Source organism: Notolabrus celidotus, chromosome 17 (genome assembly GCF_009762535.1).
Source record: "Notolabrus celidotus isolate fNotCel1 chromosome 17, fNotCel1.pri, whole genome shotgun sequence".
Taxonomy (NCBI): Eukaryota; Metazoa; Chordata; class Actinopteri; order Labriformes; family Labridae; genus Notolabrus; species Notolabrus celidotus.
This window is the reverse complement of record NC_048288.1, coordinates 16,191,882-16,214,308: the sequence shown is the minus strand read 5'-3', so window position 1 is coordinate 16,214,308 and position 22,427 is coordinate 16,191,882. Positions and strand designations below refer to the sequence as shown.

General features: G+C 41.2%; 1 protein-coding gene across 2 annotated transcripts in view; it reads right to left on the bottom strand.

Annotated features, from left to right (window-relative positions):
* The window catches only part of LOC117828608 (partitioning defective 3 homolog), a 465,785-nt gene that overhangs the window by 208,179 nt on the left and 235,179 nt on the right, over positions 1-22,427 (bottom strand). For both annotated transcript variants that reach the window (XM_034705788.1, XM_034705789.1), the window contains exons 9-12: positions 19,764-19,988; positions 19,254-19,441; positions 10,899-11,038; positions 10,269-10,397 (exon numbers count right to left, since the gene is read on the bottom strand). In XM_034705788.1, the coding sequence (XP_034561679.1) occupies positions 10,269-10,397; positions 10,899-11,038; positions 19,254-19,441; positions 19,764-19,988 (682 nt within the window). The remainder of the gene's footprint in view (positions 1-10,268; positions 10,398-10,898; positions 11,039-19,253; positions 19,442-19,763; positions 19,989-22,427) is intronic.

Here is a 22,427-nt window from a genome sequence, read left to right as displayed (position 1 = left end):
TCAGTCTGTTGCAAATAAAGAAAACAGCCTCCTTAATAAGCCTTTCTGTTTTCTTTCTACCTCACTTAACTTGTCGTGTGCTTACAGGAAAGGTGTGCCGATGTGTTTAAGCGTGTGTGCAAGAGCAACAGGAAAAGAAAAAGAAAAATAAGAGTGCACATGAATCACAATTACTTCTATCCACACATAACTCTGTTCTCTGCACATCACTGCCTAAAACAATTAACACAGCTGGAAACTTCTCTCCAGACTTGGCCCAATTTGGTGACATAAAGGTCATTGGAAATAAATTTAAAAGAGCTAAAAGGAATCAGCCATTCGTGTAATTGCAAAAGTGGTGCACGGGTGATAAGTATTGTAACACAAATTTCTTTTGGCTGTGCTTCTCAACACAACATTTTTCGAACAAAAGGGCTGAATATTTAATACATCTAAGATTAAAAACAAACCAAGTCTTATCTAGGTACAGTCAGGGGTAGAGAGGGGAGCTGTTACACAACACATGACATGTAGCGCACAGCTGGCGTGGCAGATTTTAAGTGTTTGTGAAGTAACATTACATGCTCTTTAGTGGGCAATCCAGAAGCTTTGACTGAGCGCTGACAAACTGGGACTGTTGCCCTTTAGTGTTTTTCTAATGAGAAAGCTCACTGGGCTCATTAACAGAGCAATGTCTGTCTCTGTGAGGGCATCTCAGGGCACATTTACCTACATCATTGCTAATGTTTTAATGCTGCTGGCTATCAATGAAGGCCCTGAGCAGATCACACTGGGAGAAACCAGAATCTTTCACAGGGTTGACTTGACTAAAGATGTCTGTGCATGATTCAGAAAGTGGTTCTGTCTAATGAAAGAAGACATAAAGTGAAAGGTTATCCTTTTTAGGCTGACTTGCCAACTTGGATGTTTGCAAATGTGTTTCAGCAGACCAAAAGTATAGGTGCACATCATGAACCAGATGCCTCTCATTTTAAACTAATGGCGGATGAAAAAGGTTTTGCTCTATCCAACAGCACATACACATTTCAACCCCTTTATGTTTTCTGGAAACAGACGATGAATCCCCTTCGGGAGAGTGACTGTGTCGCCATAAGTGGCCTTTAACTACCTTGTTTATCGGCGTAGCACAATGCTGCGGTGCACCCTCCCTTTTTCTGCTCTGACAGGAAGCATAATTATGAGAACAGCTGCTGAAAAGTGCTAAACGAAAACAGGTGGCGTCGACGAGACACGCTCGGAAATCGTTAACCAGGCTGGCATTGTCTTCAACCACGCTTGGCAGCATTTGCTTTAATTACGACGGAGCATGTCTCTGAACTATGCACCTTTATCAGGAAACCTTTCTATAGGAGCTAAATTAATAATGAGGAAGGACTCATCAGCAGTCTTGAAATACAAGGTGTCAGTGATAAACAAAAGAGAAGCACGCACAGAGAGAAGGAAGTTCATTTCGATGAACTATAAGGGAGTGAGAGAAAAGTATGAGATGTATGAAGCTTTCAAAAGGCAATTTGGATAAAGTGTCTCCAAAAGAGGAAGCTTTTTGGAGATGAAGAACAGATTTGCATCACCATGGTAACGTATCGGAGCCCTTACCTACCAGATCACCCTGCCCTGTCATTTCAGAGACATTTTTAGCCACAAAGTGGAGGAGAAAGTGACCTCTAAGATGCATCTGCTGCTGCCAAACTGGTCTGAAGAGCTCTGTAAAGTCATAGATGCTCCCACTGATTGCAGGTTGCCAAACCATCTCTCTCTCTCTCTCTCTCTCTCTCTCTCTCTCTCTCTCTCTCTCTCTCTCTCTCTCTCTCTCTCTCTCTCTCTCTCTCTCTCTCTCTCTCTCTCTCTCTCTCTCTCTCTCTCTCCCTCTCCCTCTCCCTCTCTCTCCCTCTCTCTCCCTCTCTCTCCCTCTCCCTCTCTCTCCCTCTCTCTCCCTCTCTCTCTGCACCAGTCCTTCCAAAGGCCTTCAGAGCAATTCCTGTAATTAGACTTTACCTGAGTTCCAACCGAATTTTGCAACAAATTTACAGAGCAGGGGTCAGCTATTTCTAGACACTTGTAATAGCAAAGCAATTTGCTGATTACGCTCAATTATACTCCAGCAGCTGGTATGTTTTTAAGTTATTATCATGCAACAAGACTGGGAATTCATTATTGAAGAAGTGTTCTAGCACCGTAAATTATCAGCTCTACCAGCAAGAAATGACTCATCTCCTCAGGTTTTGTGCCAAGCTTTGGTAAGGTAAAATATGTGACCCTACTGTTACATAAATAAACCCTTCAAACGACGAACAAAAAAGTTCTGTATCAAGCACTTTATTAGCAAAACTTTCAACAAGTTACATCATCCTCAGTGAGAGGGTAAAAATGCATTACTCTAACAGACATCCAATTATATTAACACCAGAGATGTCATTTTTTGGCATGGCTGCAGTTACTGCAGAGCACAAGATAGCACTGTTTATCAGCACTCCAGTGGAGTAACCCACATGGTTTTTCATCATCTATATGCTGCGCTGTTAAAGCGTTTAAAGGTTAATGAGTTGCTGTGTGTCTTACAGTAAGGGACAGGATATGAGAGCCAGGACACGGATGCCTGTAAAAAGGTAGATTTAAATGTGTTGAACATGGTATTTGCATCTAATTCCTTCCACTACTATATTTGTTTTTGTTTCCAAACACGGTGAAAGTAGATAAACTGTATCTTTCAGCATTCATTCTACTTTTTCAAGTAATAATCCCAGTATTTCAAATCATTGACATCACTGAACTATTTTGAGTTGAATGGCTTTAAAGTACAAAGTTTTGTGTTGCTCCTGCAGATTGGCTGTAGTTCTAACGTAATAGGCTCCAATCTCTGCAACATAATTGTAAGAGGAACATACGCTTGATGAAATTATTCCTCTACAAATGCTTCCTTTTGCAGTTGAATGTCTTTATTTTTTCTGAGTGGCTGAAAAGTTGTGGAAATGATCCCTTAAGAGATAGACCCTTTTGTTTGGTATGAAGTTCCTTTTTAGAAAAATCAGAAAACAGCCATTTCATCGCTCCAATCAAAGCGTGACTCTTCTGACAAAAACACTACTTTTGTTTGTCTACCCTTGATTGGTAAGTTCTTATGTGCTGCTGCGTGTTTTCATAAATATTGTGTTCAATCCAATCTGACTATTCAAAAGCATCAAGTCAGACAAACAAAATAAGCAATTGTTTCAGCAACAGAGCAGCAACTCTGCTGTTTTCAAGGTAGAATTACTATTTTTTTTTGTCAGAGGAGCCTGCTGGCTTTGAAAGGAAAGATGTGACAGCTGCTGTTGATAAAAAAAAAATCTCAAACTTACAAAAGTATATAATTTTTTTGTAATGTTGTGAGACAATGCAACTAACAGTCTGATGCTGCCTGCAGCTGAACAGGCTCTTATGTGGACATATTCAGTCGTGCCCTGCAGCCTTTGTGGACAGCTACCGACTGATGCAATGACATGGAGCTGTTTCCAAAACCTTTTATTACATTAACCATTATTTATTTAGACCCTGTAGTTTGTAAAAATGTTGACCAGGTATCAAGTAATCAACATTGAAAGGCTCTTGATTATAGGAATAAAAGAATAAGTTAAACTGTATGTTAGTCAATAAAAGAATGGGAAGGGGGAGACTTGGCACCAGCTCAACAGATCTGTGTATCATTAAGTTGCCTCCAAAGACAGGGGATTGTGTTTTGTTTGCCTTGTATCAATTCATTTCTCCCTCTACCGACTCGGTAAATGGATCTCAGCAGCAAGGAAATCAATACAGCCTCATAAGTCTGTTCTCGTCTTCTAACTTTAACACAAGGAAGGTTTGAATGGTAACCTCGCTGTAATGCGGGCAACGAAAACCAGCTGTGTGACAGTGATTAAGAGAAGGAAGAGAGATATCATCTGCTGTAAATAATTGTGGAAAGCAATGCAACACTGGCCGTGATTGTCCTGAAATGGGGAGAGAAAAACAAGGATGAACTTGTTTGGATACCTGATCCATTTCAGGGAACCATTGCTTCTATTTCTGTGGTGTGTAATTAATTCAGAAAGATGAGTAAAATGGATTTTACAGCTCAAACAATCTTCTGTTGGAGTGGTCTTGAATACCCAAATTACAGTCCAGTTGTGAAACATGGCAGCGAGGATTTTAAACCAGGCCACCAGGGTTGACGCTTATGAAACAGGCCATTAGTCTGCTATAATTGTCAGCCATACTGTCACGCATTTGTCTGCTGTGTCCCCGGCTGCACGAGCCATAAATTTAGCAGTCACATCAATCAGAGGCCATAATTAATTGTGCAATTAAGATTCTCATTGCTTGGCAGATATAGCTACTAATGGATCAGTGACAAGTGTGATACGATCATAAAGAGGGGATTTTAATGTACTGTTTAATTGCTCTTATGTGGTCCAAAGTGATACAACAGAGGCTTCCCAAGCCCATTTGTTCTCCACAGTCTATAGTTATATTGGATGTGTAAAAAATATTGTTCATGTAGGGTCATGAAATGATGTAAGGGCAAGAAAGTACATTGTTATTACGCCACTTAAGCATATGCGACTAATCAGGTCCATATTGTGTGTCAAGCTTTACAAGGATCAGAATTTGTAGCGTTGTTTAAAATATGATTAGGACTTGACTGCGAATATGGATACCGTGTGTGTATGCAAGTGTGTTTGTGGGAGACAGGGGTAAGATTTAAGCAGTCATGCTGATACAGCAGCAAACCGACAGGCTAATTCAATTAAACCTTAGCAAGGGGTTTAGGATAGCTTGCCTGCACTGTAATTCATACAAGTCATTGTTTGTGTAACAGTCCTAGGAACAGATCGTGACTGTGTGCCTTTGTTTAACTCTGGTTGTTCTAAACCAAATACCTGAACAGGAAAAGTGACGTTTCTCTGGATCTGATCACTATTTAGTTTGTACAAAGTGAAGCAATTGAAAGGAACTGTTCAAAACTTTTTGACCAAAGCATTCATGAAGACCCCACAGCTTGTTCAAATAGGGGTCAGATCCTACACTATTCCATGCAGCACCATTATTCACAGCAGGGTATACGTGGACGTCTTAAAGAGAAGGCATGAGTAGTTGTTTGACTATCACTGCTTGCTGCACAGTGATGTATGATATTTCACAATGTTTTAAAAGGTAAAAAAAAAAAAAGAGCTGGGAACACATTTCCTATTCAACAGTGCTGGTCGATGTGGACTGAAGGCTCAGCGTGGCTTACAGCTGTAAGCACAAACAGCAGTGCTTGCTGGGAGATAAATGCCAACAATAAATAGCATCCAGTGGCTATGTGTGGGAAGTGGGTAGTGAATAGGTGTGTGTTTAAATGCGCTTAAGTGCATTTTTTTTTCTACCTAGAAATATCATTGGTGTGTGATGTGTTTACGAGCATCAAGGGATTTTTTGTAACACTTCCTTACTGTCAAGCCTTCCTGTAGTGTGTATGACCAGGTAGGTTACTGAATCAAAGGTCATGGATTATGTATCACTAGTTTTACTTCATGTCCATGTCTCTCTTACCCTGCCATGTACTGTATGTCCAATGAGCTCCTTCTTAAATTATTGGCTACACAAGTCTGAGGTAACAAGCACTCAGTGATCAAACATAACTTTACCAATATCCAATCCAAGAATAAGCCACCATTGCCTCCAAATTACTGATTTAAACCGAGTGTCAAAAGGCCAAAAGGAGGAAGCCAAGGAAGCTGAAAAAAAGCAGCTTGAGACTGGCTTCAAGAGCCAAGAAATTTCAAAAAGAGACCATGTTGAAGTGTTCACTTTCTAGCAGAATTAAACATGTTGACAGCATGATACAAAAAATGCTTTTGGTCTCACAGATCATTCCTCTGTTTGTTAAAAGTGTATGTAGTTTTTTTTTTTTTTCATTTAATCTGTTTTTGATTATATCACATCTAATACTGTGATGACCCAATAATACAATTAGATTTTCCTCAAAATACATCTGGAAAGAGTGGGATCAACTTCTAATTGGAGCTTCGTACCTAATGTTAATTAATGTCAATTAATGATTGATTGATTGATTTTTCAAGTCTTGTAAAGGGGGCTAACATTACAATCACGGTCGTCCTAGATAAGGGCCAATACTGTAGTTATACATAATAAGGGGCGTGGTTGATTTGACTGACAGGTGTGGACCTCGAAGCCGTCTAACAGCAGACTAAAGGCCTGCCTCAGCTCCACCTCTGTCTGTTTTGAGATAAGGCTGATTTATACTTCTGTGTCGAATCGACAGCGTAGCCTACTCCGGAGGTCCGCGTAGCTCCCGTACCTACGCAGAGATCTACGCACGTAGCTGATGTGCACCTCCTCCAAAATGTAACCACCCGTAGAATCGACACAGACCGCAAACCCTGTGATTGGTCCGCTTGGCGTCATTGTGTGTCCCGCATTTACAGCACTTCCGGGATCCCGAACATCGGCCACACATCGGCCGTGTATTTCATCTCCTCCTCTCTATTCTTCATGTAATCATGTCTGTATGATAAACAGCAACATGTATCAGCTGTAGATTATCATAACATGCTCTGAATCGCTGTGGAAAAGTAAACAGAGATCGTAGCGTGGCCGGAAGCAGGCGACCAGCTATCAGAGAGACCGCACTGCCCTCAGGCGTTTCGGCTGAGAATTGCTGCACGACATTGACACATCGATGCACAAGTATGTGTTGCTCATGTCTGGGTCAACCCCTGCTGCGTAGGGTCAACGCAGAAGTATAAATCAGCCTTTAGTCTGTGTCAGCCTTTACAAGTATGGCAGTCCCCATTGTTGGGCTTCATTACACCACTTCCAAAGACTAAAGACTGAGCCTACATCCATGTTTTATACAGTCTATGGCTTGAACTGCTAAAACTGCCACAAGGAGGAACAACAGAACATTTAAGTGACTTTGGTTGAAAGTCAGTGATCAGAGCCTCCTGCTGTGACTCCAGCTTTTAGAGAGAACTCTGCATCTCTGCTTGACTCTCCTCTCGACCTCTAATGAACATGTCCTAAAATCTGATCGCTGGGATCATTTTTCTCAAAAACATTTTCCCCAAAGAGTAAAAGTCCTTCCACGTGAGGAACGTTTTCAACACTTATGGATGGTGGGAGTTTAGGAGATGAAAAAGAGATATGAAAGGGCAGGCTTATTAGTGATGAGTCCGGTGTTTGGTAAAGGTTAAAGCTGCTCTACTTCTCTGATACAACATAATGTATCCGTCTGAAAATATCTATTGATATCCTCAGTGTAGGAGAAAACGACAGGGGGAGATCACAGCAACACCACCCAACTCTGCTCCATCGCCATTTAACCTTTTCTCTTCCCAGCGAGTACATATTTATTGAAAGCTATTGAGAGCTACTGCTATTGCTACTGAAAGCATGTCAAAATACACCCCAACCGTGGTAATTAAAGACGCAGCGCAAACATGCTGGGAGGGTAAATTAATTCCTCCGGGGGCGCGAGCAGCTCGCCTGGCACACAATAAAACATCCAAACAAAAGGAGACGTGGAGGGATTTTCGGCGCTGACATTAAACATCAGCTGGCAAATGTCAACTAGACAAATAAACGCCTCTTTTCTATTTTCATCTGTAAGGTTGGATCTCCTGCCACTGTGTGTGTGTGTGTGTGTGTGTGTGTGTGTGTGTGTGTGTGTGCGTGAAATGCTATATTTCTTTGACAGATGCCTGCAGACCTCTGGCATGTCACTCACACTACAATTTAAAACCTCATTGCATTGTCATTGAGGGTATTAGATGAATGACAGTACATTAACTCTCATCCATATGTGTGTGTGCTTTATGTCTGTGTCTCAGCACTAGGTTGTGTGATGTATATTTGCACGCATACACACACTCAGTCACCCATCCAGGGTGTGTGACAGCAAAGGCAATTATCAACTGTGCTTTTCTTCCATGCTGTATTTGCAATAACTGTCATCAGTAGAGCCTTGGCCTCCTTATCTGATTTTTATGAACATGCTTGTAAGGATTATTGAGATTTGTGAAAGCGTTGCTGGGAAATGTGAAAGTGTGTGCAAGAGAAAGAAAAAAAAAGAGTGTAAGGGAGAGTGTAGCAAAATGCTAATCTGCTGCAGAGAGCCGTGAAATATTAACCAGCAGTCTTTCTCTCTCAGTATGAAGAAGTTGGTCAAAAGACTAAAAAGAAAAAAAAAAATACAGAGATTAAAAAACTGTGTTTCTGTGATCGGCTTTTTTTAATCGCGTCATGCCCGAGGAGCTAGGCGAGAGCGTAGCCATCAAACTCCCACACCACACCACTCATGAGTCGACAGCCCATGGGGAGCTGTGCATTTTTTAACACCCCTGCAGCATCATTCAGCTGCTGTCATGGCTGCAGAGAAGGCTGCAGCATCCCTCCTGTTGGAATTTAAGTGCTTATGGAACCTAGCGACACACCTGGGTTAAAGGTTGAATGCCAGCAATATCCAACAACATCATGTATAGCCTTACTAGGTTGTTTTGACATCAATGTCAGGATTAAAGATTGCACAAGCATCCGGAATTTAAATGTTATGACTCCTCCTGTACAAGCAGGAATGATACATGAGTCCATTTGCCACTTTATGAATGTCAAAATCAAAGTAGACTGATAATCGTGCAGTAAACGTCTGAGGATGTGTTCTTCTAACAGGAGAAACAGCACATTAGCAGAGTAAAAAGTGTCTCAGAGGGCCATTACTTTACAGGTTGAGCAGCAAGTACAGCGGGGTTAACAGCCCGCTGCCAGGCTGAGTATTGAGGGTAGGAGTGTGGCTGGCACTGGAGGCCCCTGGCCTGCCAAGGTGCTGTGACACCCCGGGCCTGCTGTCAGAGCGTCTGAGCGCAGGCTGGAAGAGGGCACTAGCCTCACCATCTGTTGCACGACAGCCAAAGTCACCCTGTATGTCGGCTGTGTGTCTGACTGCAAGAGTTTCCCCCTTTTTATATGTGCCTGTGTGTACGTGGCTGTGTGCAGATTCGCCTAAAGTTGTATTCCATCCATCTAGTGTGCTCATGCAAGCCACTTGAGGGTGTCTCGGTATGTGTGAGTGTGTGTGAGTGTGTGTGAGTCAGCAGAGTGTGTGACTGTGTGTCTGCATATGCTAAAGGCTGTGACTGTGTCAGCTTGTGTAAGTCAGTTACTTTTGTTTGAATGTGTGATTTAAGTCAGTGTGTGTTTTAATGTGTTAGTGCATGAAAATAATGTTTTGAGATGTAATGAGTTACAGAAAATGACTTAAAATTGCTTATTACTACTACCAAAAAGTAATTTAAAAACAGACTGACTGCATTAAAAGGTAGTTAGTTACTTGGTAGCGCTACTTCTTTTTGCTTCAGTACTCATAGTGTCTCCTGTCTCTGGTCTTGGCTGTATTTCGTTAATTAGCTCTCTAAAAGCAGAAGACTAAGTAGTTGATATGGTAAGCGTGTCTTCAAAAACATACCTTACAATCAGTCTGTTGAATCCTACCTGGTTTACAGATTGTGGTGTTGTTTAATTATCCACACTGAGAACATAACTTATTGAGAGGGAAAGTAAAAGCTGGTTGAAGGCAGTGTTAACTTTGGCGGCTATTTTAGATTTAGTCTTAGTCTTAGTCTTTAGACGAAAATGCCTGTTAGTTTTATTCACAAAACTGCAGCTGCATCTTTGATGACAAGGAGTTGATAAAAACTTACTAAATGTGTCTGATGTATCACCAAACTGGAATAAATCAAGCTCTAGACGTGGAGCTTTTTACGGTAATAGCGGCAAAAACGGCAAACATCAAATATTAAACAGACGTCCTCCAGTTGTGTCTTTGTCACTAACGCACACCGGGGGTAAAAATCCTCAATGAAGATGAGAGAGATTCATGGAGGCGGGGAGAGCTGGTTCAGAAAGCACACCTGCTGCAGGTAGGTGACCAAGCTAACACTGAGCCCCTCAGATAATAACTCAGCCTGTCACCGGAATGCATCACTTTTATTTTTAAAGATTAGACGCACAGCGAGGGAAAACATGGATTTTGAATGTCCGACTGTCAGCCACTACTGTTTTCGTCTCATCATCGTCTCGTCAACGAAATCAAAACATATTTCTGTCAGAGTTTGTATTATCAGTGATGCACTTAAGCTCGTCATAGCCTCGTTTTCGTCATGAAAAAATAGTCATTGACACACATTTATCGTCATAATTTCGTTAACGAAATTAACACTGCTTGAAAGGTAAGGAGTAATCTGGATACTGACCACTTCTCGGGGCAGTAGAGAGTCCTCATGGCGAGTCACCAACAAGTTCACAGTACCACCCATGGGTGTTGCTCGGAGCAGAGCCACAACCTCTTCCTGGCTCTTGCCGTTCAGGTCCACTCCACTAACCTACACACAAACACACAAAACATGCAACATAGAGGATCATAAATACATGATGAGATACAGGCAGATGAAAAGATATGCACCCACTCAGCAGCAAAACTAAAATCAAAGAGCTCTCTGACTTCAATGAGGGGAAATCTATGGCCTCTACATAACCTTTATGCAGATTACTCTGTGAGCCAGTTGGAGCTGGATTTAAATACAGGTTATTTCCCCCTAAAGTGAGCGCTAGCTGATTTTCACGTCACTCTGATTGAAGTTTAATCAAAATATTGTTCCTTCCAACCACTTTCCCCTAGCAATTCAAAGCTGGAGCTAAATTGTCATAGCCAAAGGGAACAGAGAGTGTTTGACTCATTTCAACAAAAGCTCTCTGAGATTTAATTTTGGAATAAAACCATATCAGCCAAAGAGTAATTAATCTCTGAAACAACATTAAACTCACAGAACACACTGGCTGAACTCTATTTAACAGATAGAGGTTGTAAGAAAGTGCAGCCTCACCTCAAGGAGTTGATCTGTAGCCTTTAGTCGACCATCTTGGATGGCGGCCCCTCGGGGGAGGATGTTTTTGACATAGATGGGAGCGCTGCCACCGATGGGGACGTCTCTGGACGTAATGCTGAACCCTAAACCTTCTGGACCTGGGAGACAAGGAAACCAAATGTACATAGTTAGAATGTAGAATTGTAATGTGATGTTTAGTTGGTACATTTTCCAGACCCTATTTCCAGTTAACCACCAGAGGTGAGACGTTTCCTACAAATATCGGCCAGTAAGATCTTTAAGATTTTTAGTCAGGTTTGCTGGCGAGGGTGCATGACCCTGGGCAGTAAAACTAAATGATTTTCAGCCTTCATGCAGTCATAATATGCTACTTCACAAAATATCACAATGATATTTCTGATTTACAGCCTTGCTGAAGCTGTATTACTCTGAGAGGAGGAGAGGTAAATACTGTTACTGTTGAATAGATGTCCTGAGACATGAAAAAAAAAACTGTAAAAATTAATTATAAACAGTATTCATACCTTAAAAAGAACAACAAGGTGGAAAATTATGGCAATTAATGACACATGAAAGTAGTCAATGATACAGGTTAATAACTTGTGTGCACAAGATACAGATTATTACAAATAAGACTTCAGGGGCTCTGTACTTTCCCTGGCTAGATGTAGCAACATTCATATTCTTGCTTTAATTGGGGAAAATGTATTACAAACAGAGTGATATGTCTCCTTTTTCTCCCTGTGGTATTTTAAGAAGATACATTTTATTTCTCCTTTCACCAATGTCCAGTCGAAGTCAGACAGAAACCCAAAAACGGTCATGTTAAACTATCATTAAGCTTTAACTTTGACTTTGTGAAGCATGCCAGACTCCTGAAAACATCCTGTCGGACTCCAAAACTCCTGAAACCATTTCTGAAAGATCCTTTTCATGACTTTTCATGCAGCTGCAACATAAGAAACCACTGCACAGGGATCAAATTATGGTTTTCCACCATGTTCTGAACTTCTTGTAGTTGATATAAACATACTTACTTTCATTCAGACATTTTTTAATGGTCTGATTGAAGGGTGTGTCTCATTTGAGTTTTTTAAGGAAGTAAAGATGAAAAAAAAATGTCTCTAACTCTAAATATAGCAGCAGAGCTATGAACCCAAAATTGAGTGTTTATGATAAGTGCGTGTGGACTGCAAAGCCACTCTTGTGAGTTATGGTCGGATTAAAGACCGGTTATGGACCAGAATAAGCAGCAGAGAAGTGAATGATTATGGATTGCAAAAAGCATCAAATGCAGTTCAATAGCCTTTTAAAATATTGTGCACGACAACTTTACTGCAAAAAAGCTGTTTCCTGAATCATCCATCGACCCTGGGCCAGATGTTTAACCAAAAAAACCTCTGGACTGTTGGGCGGCAGGTCAGAGGGTTGTGTCTGGGTTAAAGCAATATCCCTCTATAAAGGGATAGTTTGAAGTTTGCATGATGTACAAAGCAGTGATCTTCATGTGTTAGGTATAGGTTTATTTTTAAAGATGTACTAAGAGGCATACTGTGCTTGTGATTTTTTTTCTTTTCCTTTTTACTGCTGTACATGTTGAGCACATTTTGCCTTGAACTCTGACCTTCTTTTTCATACATCCTTTTGCAGCCTTGAATTTTTTATAAAGACATGAATACAGCACTGTTGCTCAGCCTTGCTTCAAATTGTGGAAGCAAGTGGCCACTTGTGGCATAAAACCACATGAGGCAGGAGCACATCCAGACTTTTTTTGACCAGGGCGGCCATACTGGAACATTGGATTTTGCAGTGGTAGCATGAAGTATGTGCATGCACTTAAGTGAAAAGCAGTTATCTACTATAATATGAAGGTGTCCAATAAATCTTATATTCCTGTGTTCATTTTCTGCCAACAAGGGTGCAATACTTAAATCTCCTAAGCTTCTTTAGAGAGTCAACCTGAAAAACACTCCCGCACACATTCAGTGAGTCAAATGACTCAGAAGTAAACCTGCAAGGCAAAGCTTTTTTTTTTTGCTTTGTCCCAGGTGAGGAATTCTTACTGAAATAGGTGCCATTTTCAGAGGGTAGTTTTCTAGATTCAATGATACATCCATGGCTGCACATTGCAAAAACTTTGAATAGTTGCCTTCAGTGTACAATTTGCTACTTTCCCTCTCTCCACTAGATGTAAGTGCTGCCGTGGGTCAGGACAGCTCAATTGTATGTTCTTTGCCGTGTAATGTACAGGAGGGCTCAAAGCCCAATCACAGCCTGATCGGCTGTTCCAAGGCAGGTGACTTTCTAGCAATGTGGAAATTTGTGTGAGAGTAGTGTAATCTAACACAGGGGTTCCCAAAGTGTGGGTCGGGACCCCCTGGGGGATCACAAGACACAAATCGTGAGATGTCTTCCAGAATGTTTTTTTTTTTTTTTCAAAGTCATCTAAAAATATTTACTATTATTTATTTTTGTTTATTTACCTTGTTTTCTTATGTTTATCTTCCTTTTTGGTTGTACTGTTAATTATGATTATTCCTTTATTATCATTGTTATGTCTGTATTTTTTATTTTTCTTCTATTTGTTGATTTTGTTTTACTTATATATTTTTTTTTAACTTGTGGTGAACAAAGTAATACTGAAAGAATGCACTAAAAAAAGTTGAATGAAAGTTATCCAAAAATAGTAAATTTTACCCATTTATTGTAAAAAATATGGACAAAAATAGTAGCTAACCTTGAAATAAAACATTGAAAATAGAAAATGTAATAAGTTTTCTGCCTGTCTTTTTGCCAGATGACTCCTAAGTTTGGGGTAAGTGAACAGTTAATTCTTAAAAAGCATCAGTAGCAGTAGGTTAATTCATAAAGGCACAGGAAACACAGCCACATGCTCATATAGGTAGGGTCATTTTCTGCAGACCAGCTAAATGAAGCCACATTAAACCACTTTGAAGGACAGTGGGGGTCACGAGTATTTGGCACCTATATTTTGGGGGTCGCGGGATGAAAAGTTTGGGAACCACTGCTCTAACACAATGATAGCAGAGCCATCAGCCCATTCCCCATCTTGAGGGCTTCTATTTCTGATTACAACAATGCAAAACAGTGGACAGCATCTAAAAGCACAAAGGAGACACGCTGCCTGGTGTAGACGACTGAAAAAATGGATATATGCCAATCAGCCATAACATTATGACCATGTGTACAATCTAATGTAAGTAAATACAACAGCTCTAAACAAGTTAGATTTATACAAAGCTTCTCCATTTTCACTTTCTGTTGCCAGGGTCAGAAAGGTGATAATTGTACGATATACCTCATATTTAGTGTTTAAATCTTCCTCCCTGACTTCAACTTCCAACGTCCATGTGTGTTTTTATGGAAACTTGATTGAAACTTGTCAATGCTCTTATGTGATTTAATGTAAACAGTGTAAGTACATAATCCCTGAGCTTTGATCTACTTATACAGTGTGAGCTGACATTCATCCTCGTAATTTATAAAATCCCACAGTGCATGCCAGGCATTAGGCAAAGTGCATTTCACATACATGTATGTGAAAGTAATAAATGTGACATACTAAACAGTACAGAAGCTTAAGTTTTGAACTTCCCATGTATTTTTAAAGTGCAGTTTGTAGCAAGACTAAATTCAACAGCTGAATCTGAGTACACATTCAAGATACCAGCTGTGCAAAGCCATTTGCTTTAGGTTTTAAGTCTGACCTTTAAGGTTCATCAAATGAATATGAATTGCAGGTCTGGGGGAAGTAGGCAAACACAATAATGGATAAATAAGAGGATCTCAAGCCTGACCTTTCCTGCTGACCAGCCCTGAACTTGTCATATGAAAGCTAGAAATGGTTTCAAATGTCAGCTGGGGAACGAGCGAAATCAAATCATTCCCTTTGTTGGGTTGCATTTTTAACAGAATATTTAAACATTCAATAGGCCTGCTGCAAAATGCTGTTAGATGAGTCATTAAAATCAGCGTTCAGAGAGAAAGATTCCACCATGCATAACCTAGCCGCCGGCGTTTTAAACAGCCGGGTGAGGACGTCGCGTTTTGTGGTTCCAGTGGAGACTTTGCGACTTGTAACAACAGTGATTAGTATTCATGTCAAAAAGTAGCTGCTCATTTCACAGAGCTGTCAGCACCTCTGATGCTTCATCGTGACCTACTTTTCCCATCATGTCTCTCCAGCAGTCTGTCGAACTGTCGCAACACTGACAGTGACGGTGTTGATGAACAAGGAACACAAAGAGAGGGAGAAGCGTGGATGGCAACTTTCCCATGGCTTGTGCACACAAACAAACTTGTGGGACAAAGGTGATAAAGAGGTTGCTTATAAAGTGAAAAAGTTGAGCTGTTGAGGATAATGATGTGCTATGATCTCCCCATCAATGCAGCAGGATAACTAAGCAGGCAGAAATTGCTGTCATGGCTTATGTTGAATGTTAAATCTGCAGAGCTTGTCTTCATGAAAGCTAAACTTTTGACACAAGGTTACATGCTTCGCAATCAGTTCTCTACCCTGCCCGTTCCTGTGCTTAACCCGAAACTTCAGAGAAGAAAAAATCATTAAAGATAGCAGATTTTAATACTCAAAAATGCCTACATGAAGTTTTGTTGATCATTCCTTCCTGACCATGACATCTTACTGTATCTTTTAGTCATCGTGTACATCACAGGGACCCTTCTAAATCCTCAAAATCACTCTCTTTGTTCCCCTTTCCACCCTGAAACCCCCTCCCCTCCCATACCCTCTCTCCTCTCCCCTGGCCCCCATGCAGCCTAATGAGCAGAATCAAACTCCTGCCCATTGTAAGATCTTGTCGTTAACGCTCTCCAATCAGGCAATTAGTAGAATGCATCTCTAATAGGCCTGCAGTAATTAACCACTGACGTCTTTATTTTGGGTAATAGAAGAGCAGGATAAAAGTAATTGTATCCCTTCCTGGATTAGTTGGAATCCTGGCTCCGATAAACCAATTAAACAGCAAACATGAGGAGAGGCTGAGGCACATTAGAATGACTTAATGGGGTGCGTATGTCCTTTTTTCGACTGCAGTATTTGATTATAGCACTCTTGTTAATTTGCCATGCAAGATCTGCTCCCGCCACTCAGAACTCAGAGCCACTTAGGCTGAGTCACAACAATTACAACAAGGCAACAATAAAACTACTGAGGCCTCTCTGAGAGTACATTATTAGTGATAGAGGCTGATGGCTGTCAAAATGGATTTTAGAAACATATTTACCCTGGACTCAGTTGGAATTCAGTAATCAGTTACATTTCCAAACCACTACCATGTGGGTAACAATGCCTCTCCTTTTAGTGGTCATGAATGAATGTACGTTTATTTGGATATATTTAAGGTATGTGTGTACTTTTTGCACTGGTAGCACTTATTTTCTGTACTAAACCAATGTAGAGCAGCCTTTTCAGCATTCAGTGTCCTCAGAGCCAGAAAAGGTTACATTTTCAGGCGATGAGCTGCTGCTAATTTCAAGACACAATTATTTTTGATTGATTTCACGTTCTTTGAAAAGAAAATCCTTGAAAGGAAAGGAAACATGAAGTATAAAGCAAGACTTACACAGATGTAACAATCACCACCAAGGGAAGCAGAGGTGTTGTGAAACAACTTCTGTAACTTAGCAACAGTACGCTTCACAGAGAAGTGCTTTAAAATTGAATTGCGCTACTAGAACCAAAAAAGGTGTTAGTGGACACAGGCCCTGACTACATAATGTAAGATAACAAGGGTTGAATTACAACAGTGTTTTTCACCACTGCATTTCCTTTTAAACAATGTTTTTAGGTTAATACCCACTGATAAGTAGACTTAGTAGAAAATAAAGGCCTATATATAAAGACCTGTGGTTCAGCATTGCTCTATCAGTGTCTGTTCTACTGTGCAACAACCTTGTACCTGAAAAACTCTACTTAATTCCTTTTCTTCTTTTTTCAACCACTGTTTCATCTGTTTCAACCATATCAGAATTATTCACAGAATGCTTGATACTTAAAGGTACAGTGTGTAGAAATTAGAATAGTAAGCGATATCTATTGGTCAGAGGCTTAAGAAGAAGTAGAAACTTACTTTATTAATCCCTATCAGGAAAATTCAATTTTTTCCACTCGTGTTATTTTTTTTGTGGTCATGCTACACACACAGTTTGGTATATACATACCATTTTACAAACATGCAGTGGACATGCACTTAGGGAGAGATGTCAGAGTGAGGATGCTACCATCAACCAGAGCAGTTGGTGGTTCGGTGCCTTGCTCAAGGGCACATTGGCAGTGCCCAGGCAAGTGAACTAGCACCTCTCCAGCCACCAGTCCACTTGCCAAACATTGTCCATACTGGGACTCCAACCAGTGACCCTCCGGTTTCCAATCCGGTTTCCCTATGGACTGAGCTACTGCCGCCCTTGCTCACCCCTCCCATCAGTGAAGTGACAACAGGCTTAGAGGACAAGAAGCTGTGATGAATGATAAGTATGATCCTCCATTTGTCTGATTTTTACCATCAAAAACATCTATCAATACAAATGCTCATGCACACAACAATCACTTCCTTCTTTTGTATCTTCCATTTGGGGCATTTCACAATGCCAATCGGTAAATACAAAGCATGGTGGTGCAGATAGATGGTGTACGTGGAAGGAGACTTACTCATTTATAAATATAAAAGGCTTGTTCTAAGTTAACAAAAACTGAATTATTCTTGTATCCATGTGATCATTCAATGATCAAAACAAACTTGTGAATACTAAATTCAAAGTATGTTCTGCTAAATGCTGCGAAATACTACACACTGCATCTTTTACTTTTAAGTTAACACTGAGAAAAACGAAACTTGGCCCTGCCAGAGTCCAAAGTTGTCTCGACGTGTGTGCGGTCTGCCTCTTGAGAACAATAAACAGAACATGAAGTAATGTGGCCAGTTACAGTCAAGTGAACTACTGGCATCGTTCTATTTCTGGAGCTCCACCAGCTCCCCAGCTTAGTTTAACCAAAATCAGAGAACTCTGCATCAAAAAGGGAAACTTTATCACATTACCAACTAAAAAAAAAGTAACTTACACTGCTGCCTGGATTGTATATGAACTCTGTGGGTCTGTTGGCAGCACTCAGGGAACATCGCCAAACATATTAGAGCAGCTTGTCACTGCATTTCCCCAGAGCGCTTTGCATTTAGCCTGCACTGCTGCCCTCACTCGCTGCACTTTTCCCTGAAGCCTAATGCTATGGCCCTGATGCCAGCTTTCAACCAAACATCTGCTCCCTCCGAAAAAAAAGAGAGAGCGGAGGAAAAGTCTCCTAAAAGCTCGTCTGTTTCACAACCAACTAATCGTCATTTCATATAAAGAAAGTGAAGTGATGAAAATGAGATAAAGTCTGGCAGAAAAGCTCACCACAATGGTTGGCTTGGATAAACAGCAGATTCAGTATCAAAGGCTTGTCCAAATCTATAAACAAACCAACCTCAGCTGGAAGCAGACTGATTATTTCAATCTTTATGTTTGACTGAAAAAAGTTTTCAAACCTCAAACTCGGCTGATCTGTTTGCAGTCGGCCTTCTCAGTTATAAGAAGTCCAAAGGCAGGCAGGGATCTTTTTAAGGTTTGCTATATTCTGGCTTTTTTTGGGATGGATCGAGGGTGAAGAGGCTGGCATGAATCAGGGGAGGAGGATATGAAAGGGAATAATACACTGAACCACCAACATTGTGGTTATGTGGCAGAGCAGGACCCGTTCAGCTAACAAGACACTCGCGGAGTTGTTTTTAATATCTCTGAAATGATTAAAGGTTGTCTTCTCAACCTGTTGTGGGAGAAAATAAATGCACACAGATGATGAGAACATCCTTTGTCCTCTTTGTCTCAACGTGGATTAAAGAGGGGTGACAGAGCGTAACAGGGGTGACAGAGGCAGGAATAGAAAGAGAGAGAGGGAGAGAGACTGAGACAGGGAGACAGGTGTTATTAGCATCTGCTCATTCCCTCGAAGGACGGACTGTTTTATGGTTGACAAATGAGAAGCTTAACTATTAAAAAAGTCAAAGTATTTGTGGGCTCAAGTGTAGTTTAATGTAGAATGCTGCTGGATCTGTCTTGTAGATAATCTATAAGTCTGCAAACAGAAGCTGCACACTTTGATGCTTCAAGAAAAAGTGTTTCCATCTATCCTTAAGGATTTTATTTTTGTCTTCATGTTGCAGGCAGAGTGAGCTCTGTGTAACTATTCCTGACGTTGCCTGGGGTTTCTAAAGAAGCACTGTATTATTCTTGGGAACAAAAAGAAAGCCGTGTACGTACAGAGTTTACTGATCATACCTTTCTTCAGCTGGATGTTGAATCTGCGGCCTTTGTTTGTCAGGTAGGAGCTGTTGGACGGGTTTGTGCTGACCCTGCGCTGCAGGGAGGGAGAGGGGGCTGACGACGTCCTGGTGATCATGGTGTGGGGTAACGTGGTGTATCGCTGGCTCGGCTCAGGGGTGCTTCCTGGTAGGGATCCCTGGTGGCTGCAGAGGGACACAAAGAACTCAGCTTGGTTTGTTCTTTCCCCCTAAAACTTAAAAAAAAATTGGTGGAACAGGAAGCTGAAGTTGATTCACTTCAGCATTTCTTTCCACACTGTCTCAGAAAACAAAGGGGTGTGTCACTGAGATGATCTCAGTGTTTTACACATTATGTGGGAAGTCTCTTCCTTGAAGTTTGAACATGAACCAGGTTACTTACACCCTTAAAAAAAATAGTAAGACAATCATACCCAAACAGCATGTTGCCTATTTGGAGTGTCACAATGTAACTCTCCTGCAGATTCAAAAACTATGTGAAACCTACTTGTGGTTTAGACCTGGTGGTGGTCCAGATCTGGATATCTGTGACCCCGCCATACTGGACCTTTCCCCCGCCTGCTGAGAGTCTGTGCTGAAGCGGACTCTGTTGGACTGAGGCGGACTGAGCTCGCTCTGGGCCAGAAGCTCGTACTGCCTCTTCATGGCTGCTGGGACCACGTGGAAGAGGATGAGTCGGCCGCACATGGCCTGCCTGAAAATGTTTTGTGCTCTGTGGGTGATACAGAGAAATGAGAGGGGAGGCCATGCAGACAGAGATGCATTAGTTTTTAACTTGATATGAGATCTAATACAGTAATGTGCGTTCATAGCTTGACAGATGCAGTAGGATAAGAAAGGCTGTGCAATGCTATATGCTGAGAGGCATGGAGGAGCATTGCTAATCGCAGGGTTACTCACCACATAATGCTTAGGACAGAAATTACATTATCTATAATTACTAGCATCAAAGCAGGAAAGAGATAAGGAGTGTGGGTCAGTGATGAAACATTAGCTATCGCGTATTTTCAGTGAAACATGATGTATGAGAACTATGAGAGTCACTGCAGTATGGTAGTCTGTGTGTGGTCAGAGATGAATGGACATGAGTTGACTTTACAATCAAAACAGAGAGGATGAATCATGCATAAAGGAAGCTTTCCAGACACTGAGGTTACAAAGAAAGCAGACACACACTTCATTCCTTACACACAAAATAACGAGAAAAATAAGAGCCCAAACACACTCACTGAGTCGAGTTTTGAGGCCAAATAAGCCAAGACAAGATCTCGACATCATTCCCTGATACAAGAATTGTTTAGTCTGGTTTGCTGGTGGCACTTAGCATATAGATAGACTGGCCAGGAGCAAGCCACACTGCAGCATAAGGGGCCTGAGGCACTGAGGATGTCTGAATTCCAACAATCCCACGTCCTGTTTCCAGACCCCCATTAACATGCCAGTAATACCATGCTGATTCTATCCACATGACAGCCGCTAAGCTGCTTCCACCGCAGCAGACAGCACTTGATTCGTGCAGTGTCACTGAGGCGAGGTGCGCATGCCGCATCAAGCCACTTCTGCAGGATTTGGTTCCTCCCATCTTTATTCTTATGGTAATTTGCAAAAATCATTCACGTGTGCACACCGAGAGGCAAAGACTGAGTATTTGTGTGCACGTTTGTGTGTGTGCGTACGCTTGATTGTGCGCAAATGCTCACACCTGCACATATACAGCGCCATCACTCCAGTAATCAGCCTCCACGCGGGCCTGATTGAATAATAAATCAGCCCATCAATGCATCATTACATTCAGTTAGATTAAGCGCCTCAAAATATTTACCCATGCAAAACAATCCAAAGAGATTAACTATCACTTTAAATTGTCACTCTGCACGGCGCACAATCAAGGGCAGAGAAGAAAGTGATGAAAGAGGGAGAGGAGGAGGGCAAACAGCAAGGGAAAGTTGAGCTCCTTCACCTAATTTTCATGCAGAATCACAAACATCATATGCATTTGGATGCTGCTGAGGAGTGTGTGTTTGGCAGGGGAGGGTACGTGCAGAACGCTACAAAACATCACTCCCTGGTGGATTTGGTTTGTAAGCCTCTTTCATAGTAGAAAGGGCTTGGAAGGGAACTGGGATGTTTACTAATGACAATAGAATCGTTTTCAGAAAGGAAAAAAAAAAAAGATTCTTAAAACCTTGGTGGCTTTGTGCACAGTCTGGTGAACATATTAACATAATGTGGTAAGTAACCGTGATAGTTTGGAGTTTTAGAAGCCAATGCCGAGCTTTTCTCATCTTTACAAAAGTTGCTTATAAAATCTTATGCTCCCTTGCTGTAAAAATACATTCTGACAGTGATAGAACTGTCGAAGGGGGAAAAAAAGTGTGGATCTACTTTGGAATGCAGAAAAGTTAGCTTCTGACAAACATTCAGGAACATTTTCCTAAGGAGTGGTATGTTGCATGTCCAGAAGAGCCTAAACATTTCCCGCTCCCTTGTGAATGGATGCAGTATAGGTCCTAAAGCCAGCTTCTTCCATGTTAACAGATTGGACATGGATCAAACTAAAAATTAAAGTGGACGTCAAATAACCTGTTCTCAAACATGGTTTCTATCTTCACATTGCTACTTTTGTTTCTGTTTTGGACTTTTGCATGTGGTTGTGAGTTGGCCTGGTTTGAGCATTTGCAGCACATTGTCCTTGTGAAGGCTGTTTGGGCTGTAGCAGATTGTCAGCCACAGTAGATTTAAGTGCAAGTGTTGTTTGTTGAGAAATTTAGTTTCATTTAGTTATGTAAAACCAAAAAGAGAGGATGTGACATCATGATTGACAGCTCTGTTGACCAACGAGGTTTTGGCTCCAAAATACGTTGCCAACACCATGCGTCAGTGCCCATTCTGATTGTATTTTGGCTAATTTGCTTAACAATGTGAGTAGAAGGAGGTATGTCATCCATATTTATATACAGTCACCGGTCCTGCCCAGTCTGACTGAAGGTTTGGCCTTTGTTAGCGCAAATCTGGGATATTTATTTCTTGGTAGGAATACATGATAATAGAGAGTCTAGTAGACCTCCATACACTGCCTCCAGAATCCAGCCTGGAGAAGAAGCAATCTATTTCTCAGTCTGACACATACACACACACACACAAGGATAGA